At 38.8% G+C, this 20,425-nt stretch overlaps 1 protein-coding gene across 1 annotated transcript; it reads left to right on the top strand.

Moving 5' to 3' along the window:
* The first annotated feature begins 3,892 nt into the window (after window positions 1-3,892).
* On the top strand, window positions 3,893-18,190 carry LOC127429131 (tetraspanin-15-like). Its single transcript, XM_051677974.1, has 8 exons — window positions 3,893-4,241; window positions 5,557-5,742; window positions 5,849-5,923; window positions 6,013-6,108; window positions 10,035-10,151; window positions 11,518-11,568; window positions 12,077-12,193; window positions 16,409-18,190. The coding sequence occupies exons 1-8, from the start codon at window positions 4,155-4,157 to the stop codon at window positions 16,733-16,735; spliced, it is 1,056 nt and encodes a 351-aa protein (XP_051533934.1). The 5' UTR covers window positions 3,893-4,154; the 3' UTR covers window positions 16,736-18,190.
* Window positions 18,191-20,425: the final 2,235 nt, after the last annotated feature.

Below are 20,425 nucleotides of genomic sequence, written 5' to 3'. Positions count from 1 at the left end.
CCTCAGACTGGGGCGAAGGTTCATCTTTCAACAGGACAATGACCCTAAGCACACAGCCAAGATAACAAAAGAGTGGCAACAGGACAACTCTGTGAATGTCCTTGAGTGGCCCAGCCACAGCCCAGACTTGAACCCGATTGAACATCTCTGGAGAGATCTGAAAATGGCTGTGCACCGACGCTCCCCATCCAACCTGATGGAGCTTGAGAGGTCCTGCAAAGAAGAATGGGAGAAACTGCCCAAAAATAGGTGTGCCAAGCTTGTAGCATCATACTCAAAAAGACTTGAGGCTGTAATTGGTGCCAAAGGTGCTTCAACAAAGTATTGAGCAAAGGCTGTGAATACTTATGTAGATTTTTTTTTTTTTTTCTGTTTTTTTTATTTTAATAAATTTGCAAAGATTTCAAACAAACTTCTTTCATGTTGTCATTATGGGGTATTGTTTGTAGAATTGAGGAAAATAATGAATTTAATCCATTTTGGAATAAGGCTGTAACAACAAAATGTGGAAAAAGTGAAGCGATGTGAATACTTTCCGGATGCGCTGTATCTCTAACACCTGTCTCTCATTATAGTGACGGTGGAGGGAGACTTAAAAGGCACGCCAAAGCATCAGAGGGAGAGAGAGTGACCTACAAGTCCAGAGACAGCCACGAGTGTTTTTTGTTTATTATTTAGTCTGTTCTGACAGTTACCATCGATTGCGTGTGTGAAGCTGAGAATTAAAAAGACTGACCTTGAATCTGCTTCATTGTCTCCTGACTCCTCCATTGCCCCGAACTAAGAACTTGTTACAATAGTGATTTTTAAATTAAGCCTCAGATAATCTCGACTCGCACCAAGCAAGAAATGTATGACATGTTCTTCTTTTCCACGTTAAGCTTGTCGTTTGATTCTTGAATAATAAATAAGTCACAACTCAATGAATGGACTCCACAGAAAATGCAAACTTTGTTGTTGTAGCACTCTCTTTTAATAATCAATTCAATCTGCTTCGGAGGGTTGAAGAGTCAGTCATATGCATTACCTGAATTGCAGATTCTTCCAGGAATCTCTGTGGGACTTTGTGAAGCATACAATTTTAATCTATTGTGGCAACTCATCAATGTTGATTAACTATGTATCATGACAGCATCTGGGCTGCAGACACATAATTTCACCCACACATATGGGCACATTTTTTTTTCCTTATTAGTGCTTTTTTTGCATTGATCTTTCACTGGACAGAATACTGATTGTATAAGATTGTTTTCTTATTAACCAGATAAAGATTTTCTGAAGGAAATTGGATTGCTCACAAAATTCAGATGTGAAACTCTCAATGCTGGAGTTGCCAAGAAATTAGCTTGGCAATCCTTCTAATGTTCTTATCTTTTGCAGACTTGTGCATAGCCTTCTTTTGATTGTAACATAATATCCTCTGGCAAGTATAGCTCCCTCAACAAATCAAGATTTGGCTGACCACTGGGTTAATATCAGAAATGTAATATCACACACCAACTGTCCTCCTCATGGTTGGCATATAATGTACCTTGAGGGTAAAAAAAAAAAAGAGTAATAGAGGAACCAAAATGTGCGTATCGATGGAAAACCTTCATTCATTTAAAAACTATCCCAGCCCTTCCATAAGCCCAGAATAAATTAATTTTATTGTCCATCCATCTTTTGTAAAGGTGAACTGAATCCATGAATGATGGCAGCTTTGTTGAAGTTTAAAAATGTCAATTACAAATTTTAAATAACTGCTAATTGAGTTTTGGGAGGGAGGGCTCAATAGGAGGAGCACAATTCTCATACTATGAAACTATTTAATATCTTCATCAATGCAAAATGTAAACATTCAGAGACAATTATTATTTCTACTTTTTAGTGGTTCATGACAGATAGCCCTGAACTTGTTTTGATTTGTGTACATTTCTATTAGGCTACTGATTATACTGTCATCTGTGACTAAAGCAGAAGATATACAAATCATATTTCTTAAAAATGTGCCATTAATTTAGTCATTGCAATGTAAACTTTATATGATTTTATACACAGTTACAAGCATGTGCTTGGCTTGTCCTTTCACAGCAGTGTTTACTAAGTCCATTGGCCATGAATATTGCACACTTAATAAGAGTGATGTTTTACAACTCATTCAGGCATGCGTCGATGAATGTAAATTATTTAGCAATGACTGATACTCCAAACGTGTTTAAGCATGTTTAAATAAATCAGTTTGGAGCTTTTGCCCTGCAGTGAAAAGCTGGAGAGTACTGTGAAGAAAAAGACTTTTGAAAAATTTAATTACAACCACGAGCTACCCGAGAGATAATCAATGTCTGTGTGAGAGCTGTGGTGCTGTATGTGTGCACAGAAGAAGAGATGTTTAAAAAAAATGAAGACATACACTATATTGCCAAAAGTATTCGCTCATCTGCCTTTAGACGCATATGAACTTAAGTGACATCCCATTCTTAATCCATAGGGTTTAATATGATGTCGGCCCACCCTTTGCAGCTATAACAGCTTCAACTCTTCTGGGAAGGCTTTCCACAATGTTTAGGAGTGTGTTTATGGGAATTTTTGACCATTCTTCCAGAAGCGCATTTGTGAGGTCAGACACTGATGTTGGACGAGAAGGCCTGGCTCGCAGTCTTCACTCTAATTCATCCCAAAGGTGCTCTATCGGGTTGAGGTCAGGACTCCGTGCAGGCCAGTCAAGTTCTTCCACACCAAACTCGCTCATCCATGTCTATATGGACCTTGCTTTGTGCACTGGTGCGCAGTCATGTTGGAACAGGAAGGTGCCATCCCCAAACTGTTCCCACAAAGTTGGGAGCATGGAATTGTCCAAAATCTCTTGGTATGCTGAAGCATTCAGTGTTCCTTTCACTGGAACTAAGGGGCCAAGCCCAGCTCCTGAAAAACAACCCCACACCATAATCCCCCCTCCACCAAACTTCACAGTTGGCACAATGCAGTCAGACAAGTACCGTTCTCCTGGCAACCGCCAAACCCAGACTCGTCCATCAGATTGCCAGATGGAGAAGCGTTATTCGTCACTCCAGAGAACGCGTCTCCACTGCTCTAGAGTGGAGAGTAATTTACACCACTGCATCCGACGCTTTGCATTGCAGTTGGTGATGTATGGCTTGGATGCAGCTGCTCGGCCATGGAAACCCATTCCATGAAGCTCTCTACGCACTGTTCTTGAGCTAATCTGAAGGCCACATGAACTTTGGAGGTCTGTAGCGATTGACTCTGCAGAAAGTTGGCGACCTCTGCGCACTATGCGCCTCAGCATCCGCTGACCCCGCTCTGTCATTTTACGTGGCCTACCACTTCGTGGCTGAGTTGCTGTCATTCCCAATCGCTTCCACTTTGTTACAATACCACTGACAGTTGACTGTGGAATATTTAGTAGCAAGGAAATTTCATGACTGGACTTGTTGCACAGGTGGCATCCTATCACAGTACCACGCTGGAATTCACTGAGCTCCTGAGAGCGGCCCATTCTTTCACAAATGTTTGTAGAAGCAGTCTACATGCCTAGGTGCTTCATTTTATACACCTGTGGCCATGGAAGTGATTGGAACACCTGAATTAAATTATTTGGATGGGTGAGCGAATACTTTTGGCAATATAGTGTATATTAAGACATATATTTAACCACTGGAGTTATGGATTACTTAATGCCTTTATGTGCTGTTGTCACTTGCATTGTTTGGACCAACAGAGCTGAGAAATTGTTCTAAAAATATTTGTTTGTGTTCAGCAGAAGAAAGAAAGTCATACACATCTGGGATGGCATGAGGGTGAGTAAATTATGAGAGAATTTTCATCCACCCATCCATCCATCCTATAAATCTCTGCTGGCCCTTTAAAGGGCTGTCCAGTACATCATGTTGTTTGGTGGTGCGGAAGTTATGGAGAAAACACTTTGCCGTACACTTTACAGCTGCCTATGTGTTCTTCAAAACAAGGCAGCGGAGTTCACATCAAATCTGAACACTCGAAGGAAGTGATAATGATGCATTTACACGCGTCTTAACGTCTTTAAAGCAGTCTGTCGTCTCTGTAAGAACAAAGACTCATTAAGTATTAGCGACATCGGCTAATATCTGAATTCATGGAAGGCTCATTAATTGAACTCAGTTAATGCTGTCACCATGCCGTCTTACGAAGAATGGAGAAAAACCATTAACTTCTATTATTTTGTGAAATTCTCTCTAAATGTCTATTCAATGCTATTCTCGGTAAGTGAGCGCTTAAAATGAAAGCTGCCCTGGCCTCGCTTTGTTTGCTTCTCACACACACACACCTCTCAATGAACATACGGATGTTTTGTGTCGAATTTATAGGCAGTAATAATAAATGTAAGTAACCGTGTTTACGGAATCATTTTAGCGTAGTTATTAAGTTAGTACCTTCACTTTTTATACTCTGTCTCAATTTAGCTTTGTGGCTCAGTGAAGGCAAGAAAATGTGTTGCTGACGGATTTAAAGGTGCAGGACGCTGTTTATGCTAACATAGAGTAAACAGATGTACAAGTGTCACATTCTGCTCAAGGACTGTATTTATTGGTTTGTTTATTATGGCTTCTATAAATTTTTTGGCGACTATTTATAATTATCAAATTACACATGCTTTTACATATTATTATTTAAATGACCTTTTCTTTGTTTTGATATACAGTATCTGTGTCTGTCTTTGTGTCACCTTTTAGGTTTTGTTCAGTTTTTAGTCAATTATGTGTTGTCCAACCAGAATAGGATTATGATATTGTTAATGAACACCAAAAATTAGACTTTAATTTCTAATTTTTTGGGAATAAAGAAAACCTATTATTCTGCTGGACCCAATATCGAGAGCATGTTGTCTTCTCATAGGAAATGCAATAAGTCAATACCCTATGGAGTAACTTTACTATTAGAGTTTTAGAAACATCATGACAAGCAGAAAAGCCTCTCAGGATACTCTCGAGTTCTCTCTCTCTTGTCTTTTCTCTCCCCCACTCTCCTTTTAAACTCGGCTTGTATTTTTTATCCTACACTTGCTTTATCTGACAGATACATCAGTAAAATGCCACCATCTGTAAATGAAAAGAGAATTAATTGATGTTGACAGGAAACAGAAATTGGCAGATGACAAAGTTAATCAGCCAACCAGACTTATTAAATCAACCTTGCAGGAAGAACATTCTTGAAAGAAAATTGAAAATGAAGTGTTTTCAATAAGGCATGCCTTGCACTAATATATTCACTTGTTCAGATACAAACTGATATTAAGCTTGGTACAGCAATCTTTTTTTATTAGGCTATTTACGTAATTCCTTTGACATTGTCTCTGCTTTTTAACCGCGCTTTGAGAATTAAATCTGTTTTAAAGTGATTAATCTGAGGAACACATGAATCATCACTTGGTTTTACCAGTTGAAACTAAAATCTAAGACTTATCTTTGAATTACAAGTTCACACATTTGTTGTATGTCTAATCCTTATTCTGTAAACTTAGTTTTATGAAATCGTAAACGTTTTAGAGATGTTTTACCACTGTCCCTGTCCTCTCAGTTATTAGGTCTGTGCGTGTTATGTATTGGAGTGTATGCAGAAGTGGAAAGGCAGAAGAATCGTACCCTGGAGGGGGTGTTTCTGGCTCCTGCTGTAGTCCTCATATTGCTGGGTCTCGTCATGTTCACAGTGTCCATGATGGGTATGGTGGGCTCTCTCAGGGACAACAAGACTCTGCTGCACATGGTGAGGAATTGGCTGAGCATATGTGTGTTTATTTAAGGGAGATCCACTCCTACCATTTTATACAAGGAATTATCTGTGCCCTGTTAAAAGTAACATTTCCATGCAGTTCCTGTGCGTGCTCTGTGTTCTGCTGGCTCTCCAGGCTCTTGGCCTCGTCATTGCCCTTATCTTTGAAAAGACGGTAAGATACTTGGAACAGTGGGAGAGAGCAGTGGTGATTTTGTGTGGTAAGGCTCTGTGTTAATGAGTTACATTTTTCCGTGTCCTCAGACAATCAAGTTGTTTCAGAACAGTATACGAGAGGGAATCAAGCACTACTATGATGACCTGGACTTCAAAAACATATTGGACTATGTGCAAGAGAAGGTTGTTTACTTGAATGTTTTATTAATGATACCTATTGGATTATATACCCATCATTAAATAGACTACTTCATATCTGCCATAAATTAGGCCCATCATTTCCATCAGAAAGTCTTGAATGTATGGTAATCCAGCTTTAATTTTTTTTTTTTAATGAAATAAAAATGTAATCTTTATACTGTATAAAGAATTATTATACACTCACTGAACACTTTATTAGGAACACTACGATCCTAATAAAGTGCCAGACGTGGTTGTAACAAAGCTTCACAGAGGGAGGGAAGGAGGACACAGGGAACCGGGTTTCTTCAGTCTCAGGTAAGGCTTTTTAATTGTCAACTTTCTGAGCTTACAGCTTCACAATAACTCAATAGCTTCACAATATCTCATTAGCTTTACATTAACTCTTTAGCTTCACATTAACACATCAACTACTCTGCAGGACTCTAGATCTCTGACTCTCTCTCTCTCTCGATCTGGCGCTGGCATGGTTCTTTTATGCCGCACTCCCCAATCTCACTACAATTAGAGATAGGTGTTAGTCATAATTTAGCTCAGGTGTATGCACCCTTACCACTCTCTCTCTCCCTTGACAGACGCTTGACCACGCCCCCGCTGCCACAGTGGTCTTCTGCTGTTGTTGCCCATCCTCCTCAAGGATTGACGTGTTCTGCATTCTGAGATGCTATTCTGCTCACTAAAATCGTACAGAGTGGTTATCTGAGTTACCGTAGCCTTTCTATCAGCTCGAACCAGTCTGGCCATTCTCCATTAACCTCTCCGTCTGCAGAACTGCCGCTCACTGGATGTTGTTTTTTTTTTTTTTTTTTTTTTTTTTGGGCACCATTCAGAGTAATCTCTAAAGACTGTTGTGCGTGAAAATTCCAGGAGATCAGCAGTTACAGAAATACTCAAACCAGCCCGTCTGGCACCAACAATCATGCCACGGTCGAAATCACTGAGAACCAAACTGTCTGGTTTGGTTCAGCTACGAAATCGGACATCAGAAGACTACAAAGGACAGTTCGGACTGCTGAATGGATTATTGGTTGCCCCCTGCCCTCCCTTCAAGAACTGTACACTTCCAGAGTGAGGAAAATGGCTGGAAAAAATCATTCTGGACCCCACTCACCCTGCCCACTAACTTTTTGAACTGTTGCCTTCTGACCAGCGTTACAGAGCACTGAGCACCAGAACTATCAGGCACAAGAACAGTTTTTCCCTCAGGCTATCCATCTTCTGAACAGTTAAAACTGCTCCACTGAGGAATAATTATGTGCAATACACAGCTTAGTCTATACAGCTTAGTCTATTTATATTTATCCAACATAACCTACCTCTTCTGCCATTACATTCCCTTGCACTATCTGTATATAACAGATTTGTATTTGTACATACATATATATGTATGTGTGTTTGTGTGTGTATATAAAACATTTTTGGTCTTATTGTGTATTTCTATATACACTGGTGGCCAAAAATTTGGAATAATGTACAGATTTTGCTTTTATGGAAAGAAATTAGTACTTTTATTCACCAAAGTGGCATTCAACTGATCACAATGTATAGTCAGGACATTAATAACGTAAAAAATTACTATTACAATTTGAATTTATTTTTTAAACTACTTCAAAGTGTTCTCATCAAAAAATCATCCACATGCAGCAATGACAGCTTTGCAGATCCTTGGCATTCTAGCTGTCAGTTTGTCCAGATACTCAGGTGACATTTCACCCCACACTTCCTGGAGCAGGTGCCATAGATGTGGTTGTCTTGTCGGACACTTCTCACACACTTACAGTCTACCTGATCCCACAAAAGCTCAATGGGTTTAAGATCCATAACACAACCAGTTATCTGTTGTCCGATGTCTGTGTTTCTTTGCCCACTCTAATCTTTTATTTTTGTTTTTCTGTTTCAAAAGTGGCTTTTTCTTTGCAATTCTTCCCATAAGGCCTGCACCCCTGAGTCTTCTCTTTACTTTTGTACATGAAACTGGTGTTGAGCAGGTAGAATTCAATGAAGCTGTCAGCTGAGGATATGTGAGGCATCTATTTCTCAAACTAGAGACTCTGATGTACTTATCCTCTTGTTTAGTTGTACATCTGGCCTTCCACATCTCTTTCTGTCCTTGTTAGAGCCAGTTGTCCTTTGACTTTGAAGACTGTAGTGTACACCTTTGTATGAGATCTTCAGTTTTTTTGGCAATTTCAAGCATTGTATAGCCTTCATTCCTCAAAACAATGACTGACTGACTAGTTTCTAGAGAAAGCTGCTGCTTTTTTTTGTTGCCATTTTTGACCTAATATTGACCTTAAGACATGCCAGTCTATTGCATACTGTGGCAAATCAAAAACAAAGACAATGTTAGGCTTCATTTAATGAACCAAATAGCTTTCAACTGTGTTTGATATAATGGCAAGTGATTTTCTAGTACCAAATTAGCAATTTATCATGATTACTCAAGGATAAGGTTTTGGAGTGATGGCTGCTGTAAATGGGGCCTGTCTAGATTTGATCAAAAATGACTTTTTTCAAATAGTGATGGTGCTGTTTTTTACATCAGTAATGTCCTGACTATACTTTGTGATCAGCTGAATGCCACTTTGGTGAATTAAAGTACAAATTTCCTTCCGAAATGGCAAAATCTGTACATTATCAGGGCTCCAGACTGCGATTAAAATGGTCACAAATGCGACCAAAAATAAATGATTGCGACAATAATTTAACATCTAGTCGCCACTGGCAACAGTCGGGTTGTGTGCGTTCATATGCGTTTTCGTCAGATATCACCTTGTGAGTTATTGAATACATCTTTAGAGCACACACAACCAGTGTGTCTCGCGCCGCTTTTCACCCGTTCTGTTTCTGACGAGCTCACTGCACTGCACGCAACAACAAACCCAGCGCGAGAGAGTTGTGAACAAATTACTCTTTTGAACCAGGTCTTTTTCATGAATCACCTGAAAAGAATTGTGGGTTTAAACTCAGGAGCTCAGGTTAGCAGTTTGAATCAGATTCACTTTCTCAGCGAATCAGCTGTCAGTGTCCTCACATCTGGGAGTGCAGACGTTCCAAATAAGAGTCTTAAGTGTATTTCGGGCTGCATCTGGAATTTCTTTCGATTTGCACTCTTGTAGTCTCTGTGTCTGGGCCATCCGTAAAGAAAGACTAAGGCAATATTTTAAAACAATTTAAATTTTATACAGAGAGAGAGAGAGAGAGCTTTTGATGCAAACTTATCTTCTCAACAATATATTCTGTTTATTAAACCTCAGATTATTGGGTTATCAGCTGTCTTCTGCTTTCTATCTTGTTTCTGAACAGCAATCTAAATTGAGCAATTCTGTGATTTGGCGACTAAAAACAGCCATTTGGATCCTATGCCATTTTTTTTGTCTGGAGCCCTGCATTATTCTTATAATAATTCTTATAACTTTTGGCCACCAGTGTATACATATATTTTCTATTTGCTTTTTATTTTGTTTTCTTTATTATCTCTGTCTTGTTGTATTGTTGTACACTGGAAGCTCCTGTCACCAAGACAAATTCCTTGTATGTGTAAGCATACTTGGCAATAAAGCTGATTCTAATTCTTATTCTGATCACATTTTTTCCCCATTCTGATGGTTGATGTGAATGTTAACTGAAGCTCCTGACTTGTATCTGCATGATTTTATGCATTGCACTGCTGCTACACGATTGGCTGATTATATAATCGCGTGAATAAGTAGGTGTACAGGTGTTCCTAATAATGTGCTCAGTGAGTGTATATATATATAATGTAGAACTATAATAACTATAGTATACTATAGTAAGAATATCTGTTTACGTTGTTTGATTTGTACCAAAACGATCACTCAAACTATAATTAAAATTCAATTTCTGCCATTTTTTTTTTAATCACTTTCTCTGTTTTGTCTTTACAGTTTTCTTGTTGTGGGGGAGATGAGTATAAGGACTGGGAGGTAAACCAGTACCATTTCTGCAATGGCACAAGTCCTTTGGCCTGTGGCGTTCCCTATACCTGCTGCATTCGTCAAAGTGTTAGTCATTCTGTTCTCTTCTTCCAGTCGTGATACGTTAATCAATGCGTACGTCGCCCCTGCACACGGGACCCTGATGAGAAGTCTCACGCCACAGGAAATGTTTTGTGATTTTGCCTCTCTTGCCAATCTTGTTTCCATAGAGAATATGCATTTATGCAATGGGAAGCAGTCTGACCCACAGGTTTCTGTGTGTAGGGAGTTGATTTTTGAGCTGATTTTGAGCTTTTTTTCTGGGGGGTTCAAAGTGCTTTGTAGTAAATGCTGTTCTACATCAGTCGTGATCTGAGTCAGAGTAGAGTGCATCATGACTAAGGGGATTAAATTAGCCTTCCCTCTGCTCCATAAGCTTCCCTTTACTGTCTGAGCGCTCTCTCTCTCTTGCTTGCTTGCTCGCTCGCTCAGAGTTAATGAACGTTGATTGGACACTAATGCACTGTTTTCTTTATGGAATGACAGCTTGCTATACAGTGAGAGAGTACAGGCCTTTCCAGGCTTATAATGAAAGATCAACAAACTGAACAAATCTTCCTTAGGACTAAATGAGAAGAATATTCTATCTTAATACAAAACTAGATTATTCTATTTTTGTCTTCAATTTAATATCAGGCTTAATCTGTTTTTAGAATATTGTACGTAGACATGTTCTCATTAATAAGTTCAATCTTGTCAAATTGGCAGAGGGTACTTAAAGTTAGTACTAGGCAGACAGAATCTGCTGACTTTTTCTTCTCTTAATTTTGGGGGAAATCAGGGAAAGTCTGTGAAATAGATTTAAATACGGTAAAAAAATTTTTTAAAAAGAGCACAGAATACTACACTTGTATTGGTAGCTAAGATCATAATCATATTAGCCTAAATGTTCAATAAACAAATGTTCAAATGCACAAATCCACTTGATCTGTGAATGACGGATGTTTATCAAATAACATGGCTTCTGGTATCTGATATCCACCCTCTTGTCATATTTTGAGAAACGGATGGGAAAACAAAGGTTAAAGGTCACATTGTGCAAAATGTATGGGAGGAATTGGACTGGGCTTTTGGGAGCAGGCAGGTTTACAGTCAATTTATATTCTGATTAGATAGGCTCCCTGTTCCTCAGTCCTATTACAGTGGCACTCTTGTATAAAGGTTACATTAATATGGAAATAAGAGTGTGCTGGAATTGCTTATGGAATTCTGCAAAATGAGATTCAGCGTAAGGGCATCAGAACAACTTTAACTACAATAAGCCAACCCCCTTCTGCACAAACAGCATCTAAATAACAAGTGATCAAATATCTCTCATGAAGGAGGTATTTAATAAAAAATAGGAATGTACAAACTCGGTGGTGTTTTATAAATGTGTGTATTTTTCCATCAGGTCGGAGAAGTTGTCAACACACTCTGTGGCTACAAAACTCTCAACCAGCAGGTGAGTGGCGCTCCAAATAGACATTTCAAAATGCAATTGATTTATTCTTATCAAAGTAGAGAAATATTATCTCTCTGAGGTTTCATTTTCATGTACAAAGAAACATGAATAGTGATAACGAGCAACCAACCAGCCAATGCTGACTGATGTGGAACGGCTTCTTAAATTTACTTAATACTCAATCTTGTTCTTTTTATCAAATGACACATATGGAAATAGAACCATTTGCTAGACTTTTTTATGAAGTTACCTTTAGAGGAGCTGAGACAGAAAAACAAAAACCTCCAATAGCCATTTCAAGCACAATCATTTGTAATGGTGGCATCATTTAGTTGTTTACTCAGTAGATAAAACCCAACCAAATCACACCACAGCTATTACAATCATTACCTCAGCCATCATGTCAAAATGATGGCCTCTTGTTGTGATGTTGTCCTGTTTCCTTCATAGAATCAGTACTCACCTGCACCTACGTATATTAATCGGATTTATTCTCCTCTTATTACAGCGTGAAACTTTAGATGCCATTATCCACGTGCGTGGCTGTATCCATGCTGTGAACCTGTGGATGGGTGACAACATTGGTGCTACAATTGGAATTTGCTGTGCCGTCGGGCTTCCACAGGTTGTAAGATCATATTTTCCCTCTTGTGCTTTCTGTTGATCTCCTGTATCTTCTTGTCCTAAATTATATGTGTGGAGGTGAGGGCATGGTCAAGTGCCTGTATGGAGAGAGAGAGAGAGAGAGAGAAAGCGGTAAGGAATTCCACCTGAGATGAATTGCTACTAATTACCGTTTCTATGCTCGCAGTGAGAGACGGGGAGATAAAAGTGACCCGGTCCACAGAGAGAGAGAGCAGACGAGAGACTGGGTGTTTTCAATTCTGTTTTGATGCTGAAAAGCCGAACTTTGTGTGTGTGAAATAAAGAACCTGACTCACCGTGGAAACCGGCTCCCACTTCCTCATCTGTCTGTCAACGAACCTTGTCACACTGGTGCCGAAACCCAGGAAAGGAAGGAGCGGGAGCCAGTTTCCACGGTTCACGTGAGTCAGGTTCTTTAATATTTCACACACACGAGTCACTTTCCAGTTGCACTCAACAGAGGTTTGTTGTCAGTCTATTTAAATCAAGTTCTGCTTCTTAGCATACACACGGTTCGGCTTTTCAGCATCAAAACACAATAGAAAACACGCAGCCTCTCGTCTGCTCTCTCCCTCTGTCTCTCCATGGACTGGGTCACTTTTATCTCCCCCGTCTCTCACTGCAAACATAGAAATGGTAATTAGTAGCAATTCATCTCAGGTGGAACTCCTTACTGCTTTCTCTCTCTATAGACAGGCGCTCGACCATGCCCTCACCTCCACAATATGTATCTCTCCATCTTTTCCGACTGCATTTTCTCTCTCTCTTCTGACTTGCTGCATTTCCATTTTGATTGGCAACCACCTGTTCTATCTGACTCTTCCTTCATTAGAGACTCCTTTGCTAAACAATAAATTATAGAAAATGGGCATCTGCACTGACCAGATACAAATTCCCAAATGGGGGTGCATAACTCTGAGAATGTGGTTCCCAAATTTTCTAAAGGGCAAACTGAAAACCTTTTAAAAAATAAATAAAACATCTGGCCAGCTGGTCCCTCTCTTTCTAACTCAACTGGCTCTCTACTTAGAGATAAAAGGTGGCATTAAACAGAGCCACATAGCTGTGCTGCAGCATCCCTCCAAAAACATTAATCTTGTAATTAGAGCAGAGGAACAGTCCACTTACACAAATATGATGGTGTGTGTGAAAGAGAACCTGTGTAATAAATCACAGGATGCATTTAAGTATTAATGTTCTGCCTTAATACGTGTATAGTATTGGTATATAATATATTTAGATATTTGATGAAGTGGATAAAAAAATGGATTTGCTTTGAAGAATGACCCGTAGAAGGCTAGGCCTGATCAGTGACCTTATTTTAGCTATATTTAAAGGGATTGAATCATACATTTTATTGATCTTTTCCCTTAGGTCATCTTATAATATTAGTAAAGATTTCTATTGCACCAAAAACATACTTTAGTTTTTCATGACCATTTTCCACTCTCTCTTTTTCTCTTACAAATTAACAAGCTTTTTTTTTTTTAAATTTTTTTTTTTTTTTTTTACATTTTTTTTTTGCTGCTGTACTTTTAAAGGGCTGGACAGACCTAACGTGTTCTTGCACAAAAAAAAAAAAAAAACCTAGATGTGCCACAAATGGAATAGAATACTCAATATGCATTTTTAAAAGTTTCCGTTCTTTTTAACCTGACATGGCATCTACAAAAAAGAAATGCCATACTCCTGTGCATGATGCTAAAAAACAGCAAGACACAGTGCAACATTAAAAATCATAATGGCAACGGTGTGAAAGGCCCCTTAAGTCCAAAGTATACTTCGGTATTTTCGTACGTACAGGACAAGTGACGTAAATGTAATCATCAGCAGAGTGCTCAAGCACTGTACGCGTGCAGCCTGATTTTTTTTTTTTTATAAACGTACATACTTATTACGCAGTCTTTGGGTGACAACATTCACCATTCGGCCGCTGCTTTCATTAAGAAGTGCAAGAAGACAATGTAAACGCAGGTGTATAACAGGAGACAAAGGTAGAATCAACAGCAACAGTGGATGTGCACATCAGGAGCATGTGTTCAAGGTGGTCAGGAGATACCTGCATTTGTCTGAAAGACTATAAAGACATCTTTATCGGTATAAACTCCTGTAAAGAAATAGTCCGGTATGTCATGCTCAGTTGTAGTGCGCATTTGTCAACCGCCTGTGAATGTGTGCAGTGTCAAAAGGAGTATGCTTTGAAAGCCTAGAGCTTTCGACTGTACATATATGCTAACGTACAATGGCGGCCAAATGTTTGGAATAATGTACAGATTTTGCTCTTATGGAAAGAAATTGGTACTTTTTTCACCAAAGTGGCATTCAGCTGATCACAGTGTATAGTCAGGACATTAATAATGTGAAAAATTACTATTACAATTTGACTACTTCACTAAGTCAACTACTTCAGAGTTCTCATCAAAAAATCCTCCACATGCAGCAATGACAGCTTTGCAGATACTTGGCATTCTAGCTGTCAGTTTGTCCAGATACTCAGGTGACATTTCACCCCACGCTTCCTGTAGCACTTGCCATAGATGTGGCTGTCCTGTCGGGCACCTCTCACGCACCTTACAGTCTAGCTGATCCCACAAATGCTCAGTGGGGTTAAAATCCATAACACTCTTTTCCAATTTCTGTTGTACAATGTCTGTGTTTCTTTGCCCACGCTAACCGTTTATTTTGTTTTTCCGTTTCAAAAGTGGCTTTTTCTTTGCAATTCTTCCCATAAGGCCTGCAACCCTGAGTCTTTTCTATACTGTTGTACATAAAACTGGTGTTGAGCAGGTAGAATTCAATGAAGCTGTCAGCTGAGGACATGTGAGGCGTCTATTTCTCAAACTAGAGTACTATGTACTCTGATGTACTTATCCTCTTGTTTAGTTGTACATCTGGCCTTCCACATCTGTTTCTGTCCTTGTTAGAGCCAGTTGTCCTTTGTCTTTGAAGACTGTAGTGCACACCTTTGTATGAAATCATCAGTTTTTTTGGCAACTTCAAGCATTGTATAGCCTTCATTCCCCAAAACAATGATTGACTGATGAGTTTCTAGAGAACGCTGTTTCTTTTTTGCCATTTTTGACCTAATATTGACCTTAAGACATGCCAGTCTATTGCATACTGTGGCAACTCAAAAACAAACACAAAGACAATGTTAAGCATCATTTAACAAACCAAATAGCTTTCAGCTGTGTTTGATATAATGGCAAATGAGTTTCTAGTACCAAATTAGCAATTTAGCATGATTACTCAAGGATAAGGTTTTGGAGTGATGGCTGCTAGAAATGGGGCCTGTCTAGATTTGATCAAAAATTACTTTTTTTCGAATACTAATGGTGCTGTTTTTTACATCAGTAATGTCCTGACTATACTTTGTGATCAGTTGAATGCCACTTTGGTGAATTAAAGGACCAATTTCCTTCAGAAACAGCAAAATCTGTACATTATTCCAAACCTTTGGTTGCCAGTGTACATGTAAAAACTGAAGTATACTTTGGGCTTAAGATTTATATTTAAAAGGCTTCACTATGGGCAGTGAGAAATATCCCTTTGTTGCACTCACAAACAGGCTGTAGGTTTTCTGTCAAGTCCAATATTGTTTTAACTGGATGCATACACTCACTGAGCACTTTATTAGGAACACCTGTACACCTACTTATTCATGCAATTTTTTTTTAATCAGCCAATCGTGTGCCAGCTTTGCAATGCATAAAATCATGCCGAAACAACCATCAGAATGGGGAACATTTTTCAGCCGTGGTATGATTGTTGTTGCCAGACAGGCTGGTTTGATTATTTCTGTAACTGCTGATCTGCTGGCATTTTCACAAACAAAACAGTCTCTAGAGTTACTCTGAATGGTGCCAAAAACTAAAAACATCCAGTGATCGGCAGTTCTGTGGATGGAAATGCCTTGTTGATCAGAGAGGTCAACGGAGAATGGTCAGACTGGTTCGAGCTGACAGAAAGACTACAGTAACTCAGATAACCACTCTGTACAATTGTAGTGAGCAGAATAGCATCTCAAAATGCACAACATTTCTAACCTTGAGGCGGATTGGTTACAACAGCAGAAAACAACGTTGGGCACTTTATTAGGACCATAGTGTTCCTAAGTTCTCAGTGAGTATATATTAAGAGTAATTTATCTCAAAAATAATTTCTGACATCTTTCAACTCCTATGTCTCTCTTTAGCTTCTGGGTATACTTCTTAGCTGTGCTTTCTGGAATCTTCTGGTGGAAATTAATGTGTCTGTAGATATGGTGGACTTCAAGATCCTGAAACATGCCGGATTTGAATACAGCAATCTAGACCTCTCAGGGGCTGGTTGGTGTATGTGTCTACCTCGGGATGGAGGTTACCTGCCTGTGCCTGTAGCAGAGCCTGACACCTGGTCTCCAGACCCCATCCCATTTGACCTGGAACAAGAGATGTCCAAAATACCTCTCACATATTCCCACCAGGGGAGCCTAGGTGTAGAGTCACCCATGGGAATGGATGAAGTGGACAATCACACTTAAGAACCACACGGAAAAAGGGGTTGCATCTTACGTTTTTTTATTTTGATTTGTATAGAAGGTTTGCCCTTTCACACTGTGCATTGAAACAGAGAGAGTTGTTAGTTGCACTGCGTGTTGGTAAATTTGTTATGAACCAACCAACAATTATTAATTTATATAAGATGATATGGCACTAAATTTGGAGAGGTTTGTGTAAAAACATTTGGTAAAAGGGAATCTAGACAGTACAGAGACGACCACAGGCTTGTATTTATACAACGTTTAAAAACATATCACTTCAAAATACTGTTTACATAATCATAGTTATTTTTTACATCATTTTAGTTAATTCTTTTTAAAGATTTAAGGGCGTTTGACTTGTTTTATTGGTCATATTGTTTTTAATATATTAGTACTGCATATGGTACAGTATTACTGGCAATTAATAATGTGTTATTTAAACAATATTGTTGCATTTTAAATGTAATTTACACCTGTATTTCAATCAATTCAGGGAAAATTTCTTCAGAATTCATTATCAATATTGTGACTGGCAGAAGAAGATGTTCTTTCATCACTAGATGCACTGTTTCTAAAAAGTTTGAGATGTGCATTATTAATTCTGTTTCTATATTACACTGGTGTCACAAACCCCTTATTAACTATTTAAGAAAAGAAGTAACATAGGAATATTATGGATCTTCTTTTTCTTTTAAAAAGGGAAAGTGTTTGTCTCAGTGTAGTTGTAGCATTCTTTCTTAATGGTAAGAAGTAAAAATGAAATGAATATTTTTTAGTGTTGCCTTAAGTACAACAAAATCTTTTTCCATCTGTACCTCAGGCTATTCTGGAATAGCCACATTGATTTTCAGGTAATTTATAGTTATGATTTTTAATACTAAAAGAAAGTTCTGGCCTTGTGCAGGGGCAGAGCAAATTTTTCACAGGGGTGGCCGGGCAGGGGCCAGCGATCAGTCTGTGGTGGCACAGAAATTTTCAGGCAGTACATGTTAAGTCTTGTGCCCAAAAATGGCAGTTGCGAGTGGGGTGGCCAATGGGATGGCCAGGCTTCAGTCCATGGTGACCACGGCCACCCCTGGCCACTCCCTAACTCCGCCACTGGCCTTGTGTTTAACACTACTTGAAATTGTATTTGTCTATAAATAATGTTCATAATTAATATTTAGTTGCTGTAAACTGTTCTAATGTGGAGTTCATGTATCTTTGTTTGATGATGGAAAAAATTTACAAGTTTAGCTTTAAAGATGTCATGATCGCAACTGCCATTTATTCATAACTGTCACCTTTTAGCTGCAAGTAGTCATTTTGAAATACCTCACGTTTTCACTGCTTTGCTAATACACCTTTTGATGATGTTGCTCAAGATGGACTGCTCTGTTCCAGCTAATGTAGCTCTGGTTTTGTTGTAACAGTAATGTGACTTCGAATAAAATGTGCTTGAATTAACCTTTTAAATATGTCTCTTAGGTTAATTTTGCAATCTAAAGCCTGTCAAGCATTTAGTTAAATGATTACCAGAGCTGTGAAAACGTCTATGTTAGGGTTGTTTCTTGTGAGTAACTGTGCTTTTGCATAAATTAGGTGTATTCTTGGAAACTGTCTAGAGACTGTACTTGAGTATGTTAACTGTTTGCTAGTGAGTAATCACGCTTTCAAGTCTTTCTGACTAGTGAATGTTGCAAAAAGACAGTTCCAGTAGTTCTGTCAATGAAATATAGCCTAGATGGTTCGAAATGGTTCTTAATGTCCCTTTTAGAAGAACTGAAAAAGGGAGAATTCAGAAATGACAAGGAACAACACTGAAAGCAACTTCTTGACATATTAATGACTGTCTTATTGATGCTGATTTCTGTGCATCATCATTAAACATCAATCCAATCATATTAATTCCTGTGCAGTGATCACTTTATAATCTTGCTTTAACCTCTCTCCCATTCATGTTAATGGCCATCAAGAGTTAGGATGATGAATAATTATAGCAGCATCGAAAATAACTCTCTTTGCACTGAGAGCGGTGATATTTGTTTGAGCGGCAGCCTAAAATCTTTAAATACCAACCAAAGAAAATTTCATTGAGCTCCTCTTTAACCGCAAAAACGTGGAGAATAATAATTTTGAGTTATACATTTAACAGAATTGTCCTTCAAAAGTGTCAGAGATGTAGGCTAAAAAAAGACACAAGTTGTAAGTGCATAAGTCACCCGGTGGTTTACAATAAAAAATAAAATAAAAATTTAAAGTAAAAACGTCATAACCAACTAAATTCATGTTGTAACATGATGTTTAGCTTCATACAAAGACTCTGTCATTGAATAATACATTTATTTTATAGCTTATAATTAAATTATAAACAAAACATTTCACTGCCCAAAATATCCTAATATTTTATTGTTCATGGTTGAATGTTGTGAATGGTGGACAAATGCTGTAAAAGAATGTATTTTAAGCAGCTTGTCAATGCTTTGAAAATAGATGCTGTTTATCTGTTTAGAGTTGCTATCTGCTTTAGCAATAATGCCTTTTTCCCTGACAGTTAATTCATCAAGTTATTATGGACCAGTTCAAGCTGACAACACTGTGTGGACCACAAGAGACTACAGAAGCCTACATGTGTAGATATATTACACCTTAAAAGACTTAATATCCAATATTAATACTATTTTTATGTATATTTATTTTGTGGTGAACATCAGTTAAGATGGCATTCCAGGGACCAGTTTATGGCAGGGCCCCTCTCTAACTGCTGGTGTGGAAGAAGATGTATCTCACTGTGATTGGATCCTTGGTGAATGAACATAAACAAATGTTCAGCAACATCAGATAAGATGCTAAGACAACTGCCAGACACCTCTTACAGGGCAAGAAGGGGGGACCTTCTGCACCCTCCAAACTTATTCCTAACTGCCATAAATTCCTTCAGGACCTCCCGGATGCAGCAGCAGTGGAGGGCCACAGAAATCTATTCTATAGATCTATAGGTTTGGAGGCCTTAAATTAATATAAACTGCAACACATCCACAGCATCTTCATGCAAAGCACAGTTTATGTTAATGGTTATTGACTGTTAACACAACAGTTCATGGGACAGACATATTAACAGATAAACGAATGCATGGACGATGCCTTTAATAATTTGAAAGAGGTTTGGTAAAGAAATAATGCATGGGTAAAATGTTAAAGACACTGTTTTAACACTGTACTTTATACTATGCAAATTAGTTCCACACTGGGGTGGGCAACACCATGACTACTTTAAACACCAGTGGCCTATCACACTCCAGGATCGGAAAGGCAGCAGATTTCAATCACTTCCTCATCAGAAAGGGATAAATACGTCCCCCGGGTAGACACACCCTTGTCCTGCATTTCCAACTCGATGGGGAAGGAGACCTGACCTGACGAGGAAAGAGGCTACAAGATACTTGATGTTAAGCTTTTGTGAGCAAAACCTTTTATATTGCTTTATTGCTATATTGCTGCACTCTAGCTGAAAAAGGGCCCAAGCAATGAGGGACCTTATCTGACCCTTACGGCCCCTCCAGTAGTGCAGCCGAGTCCACAAAGGACCTCTGCATCGTCAGACATTGCCTGTCCCACACGGCTCCTCAGTGACGCAGCCAGCCAGTAAAGGACCCTGTGAAGATTCAACTGACCCAGCTGCCCAGTCCATTCTTTAAGGACCCTCTTGGC

The sequence above is a fragment of the Myxocyprinus asiaticus genome, chromosome 3 (genome assembly GCF_019703515.2).
Source record: "Myxocyprinus asiaticus isolate MX2 ecotype Aquarium Trade chromosome 3, UBuf_Myxa_2, whole genome shotgun sequence".
Taxonomy (NCBI): domain Eukaryota; kingdom Metazoa; phylum Chordata; class Actinopteri; order Cypriniformes; family Catostomidae; genus Myxocyprinus; species Myxocyprinus asiaticus.
This window is presented reverse-complemented; position numbering and strand designations above follow the sequence as displayed.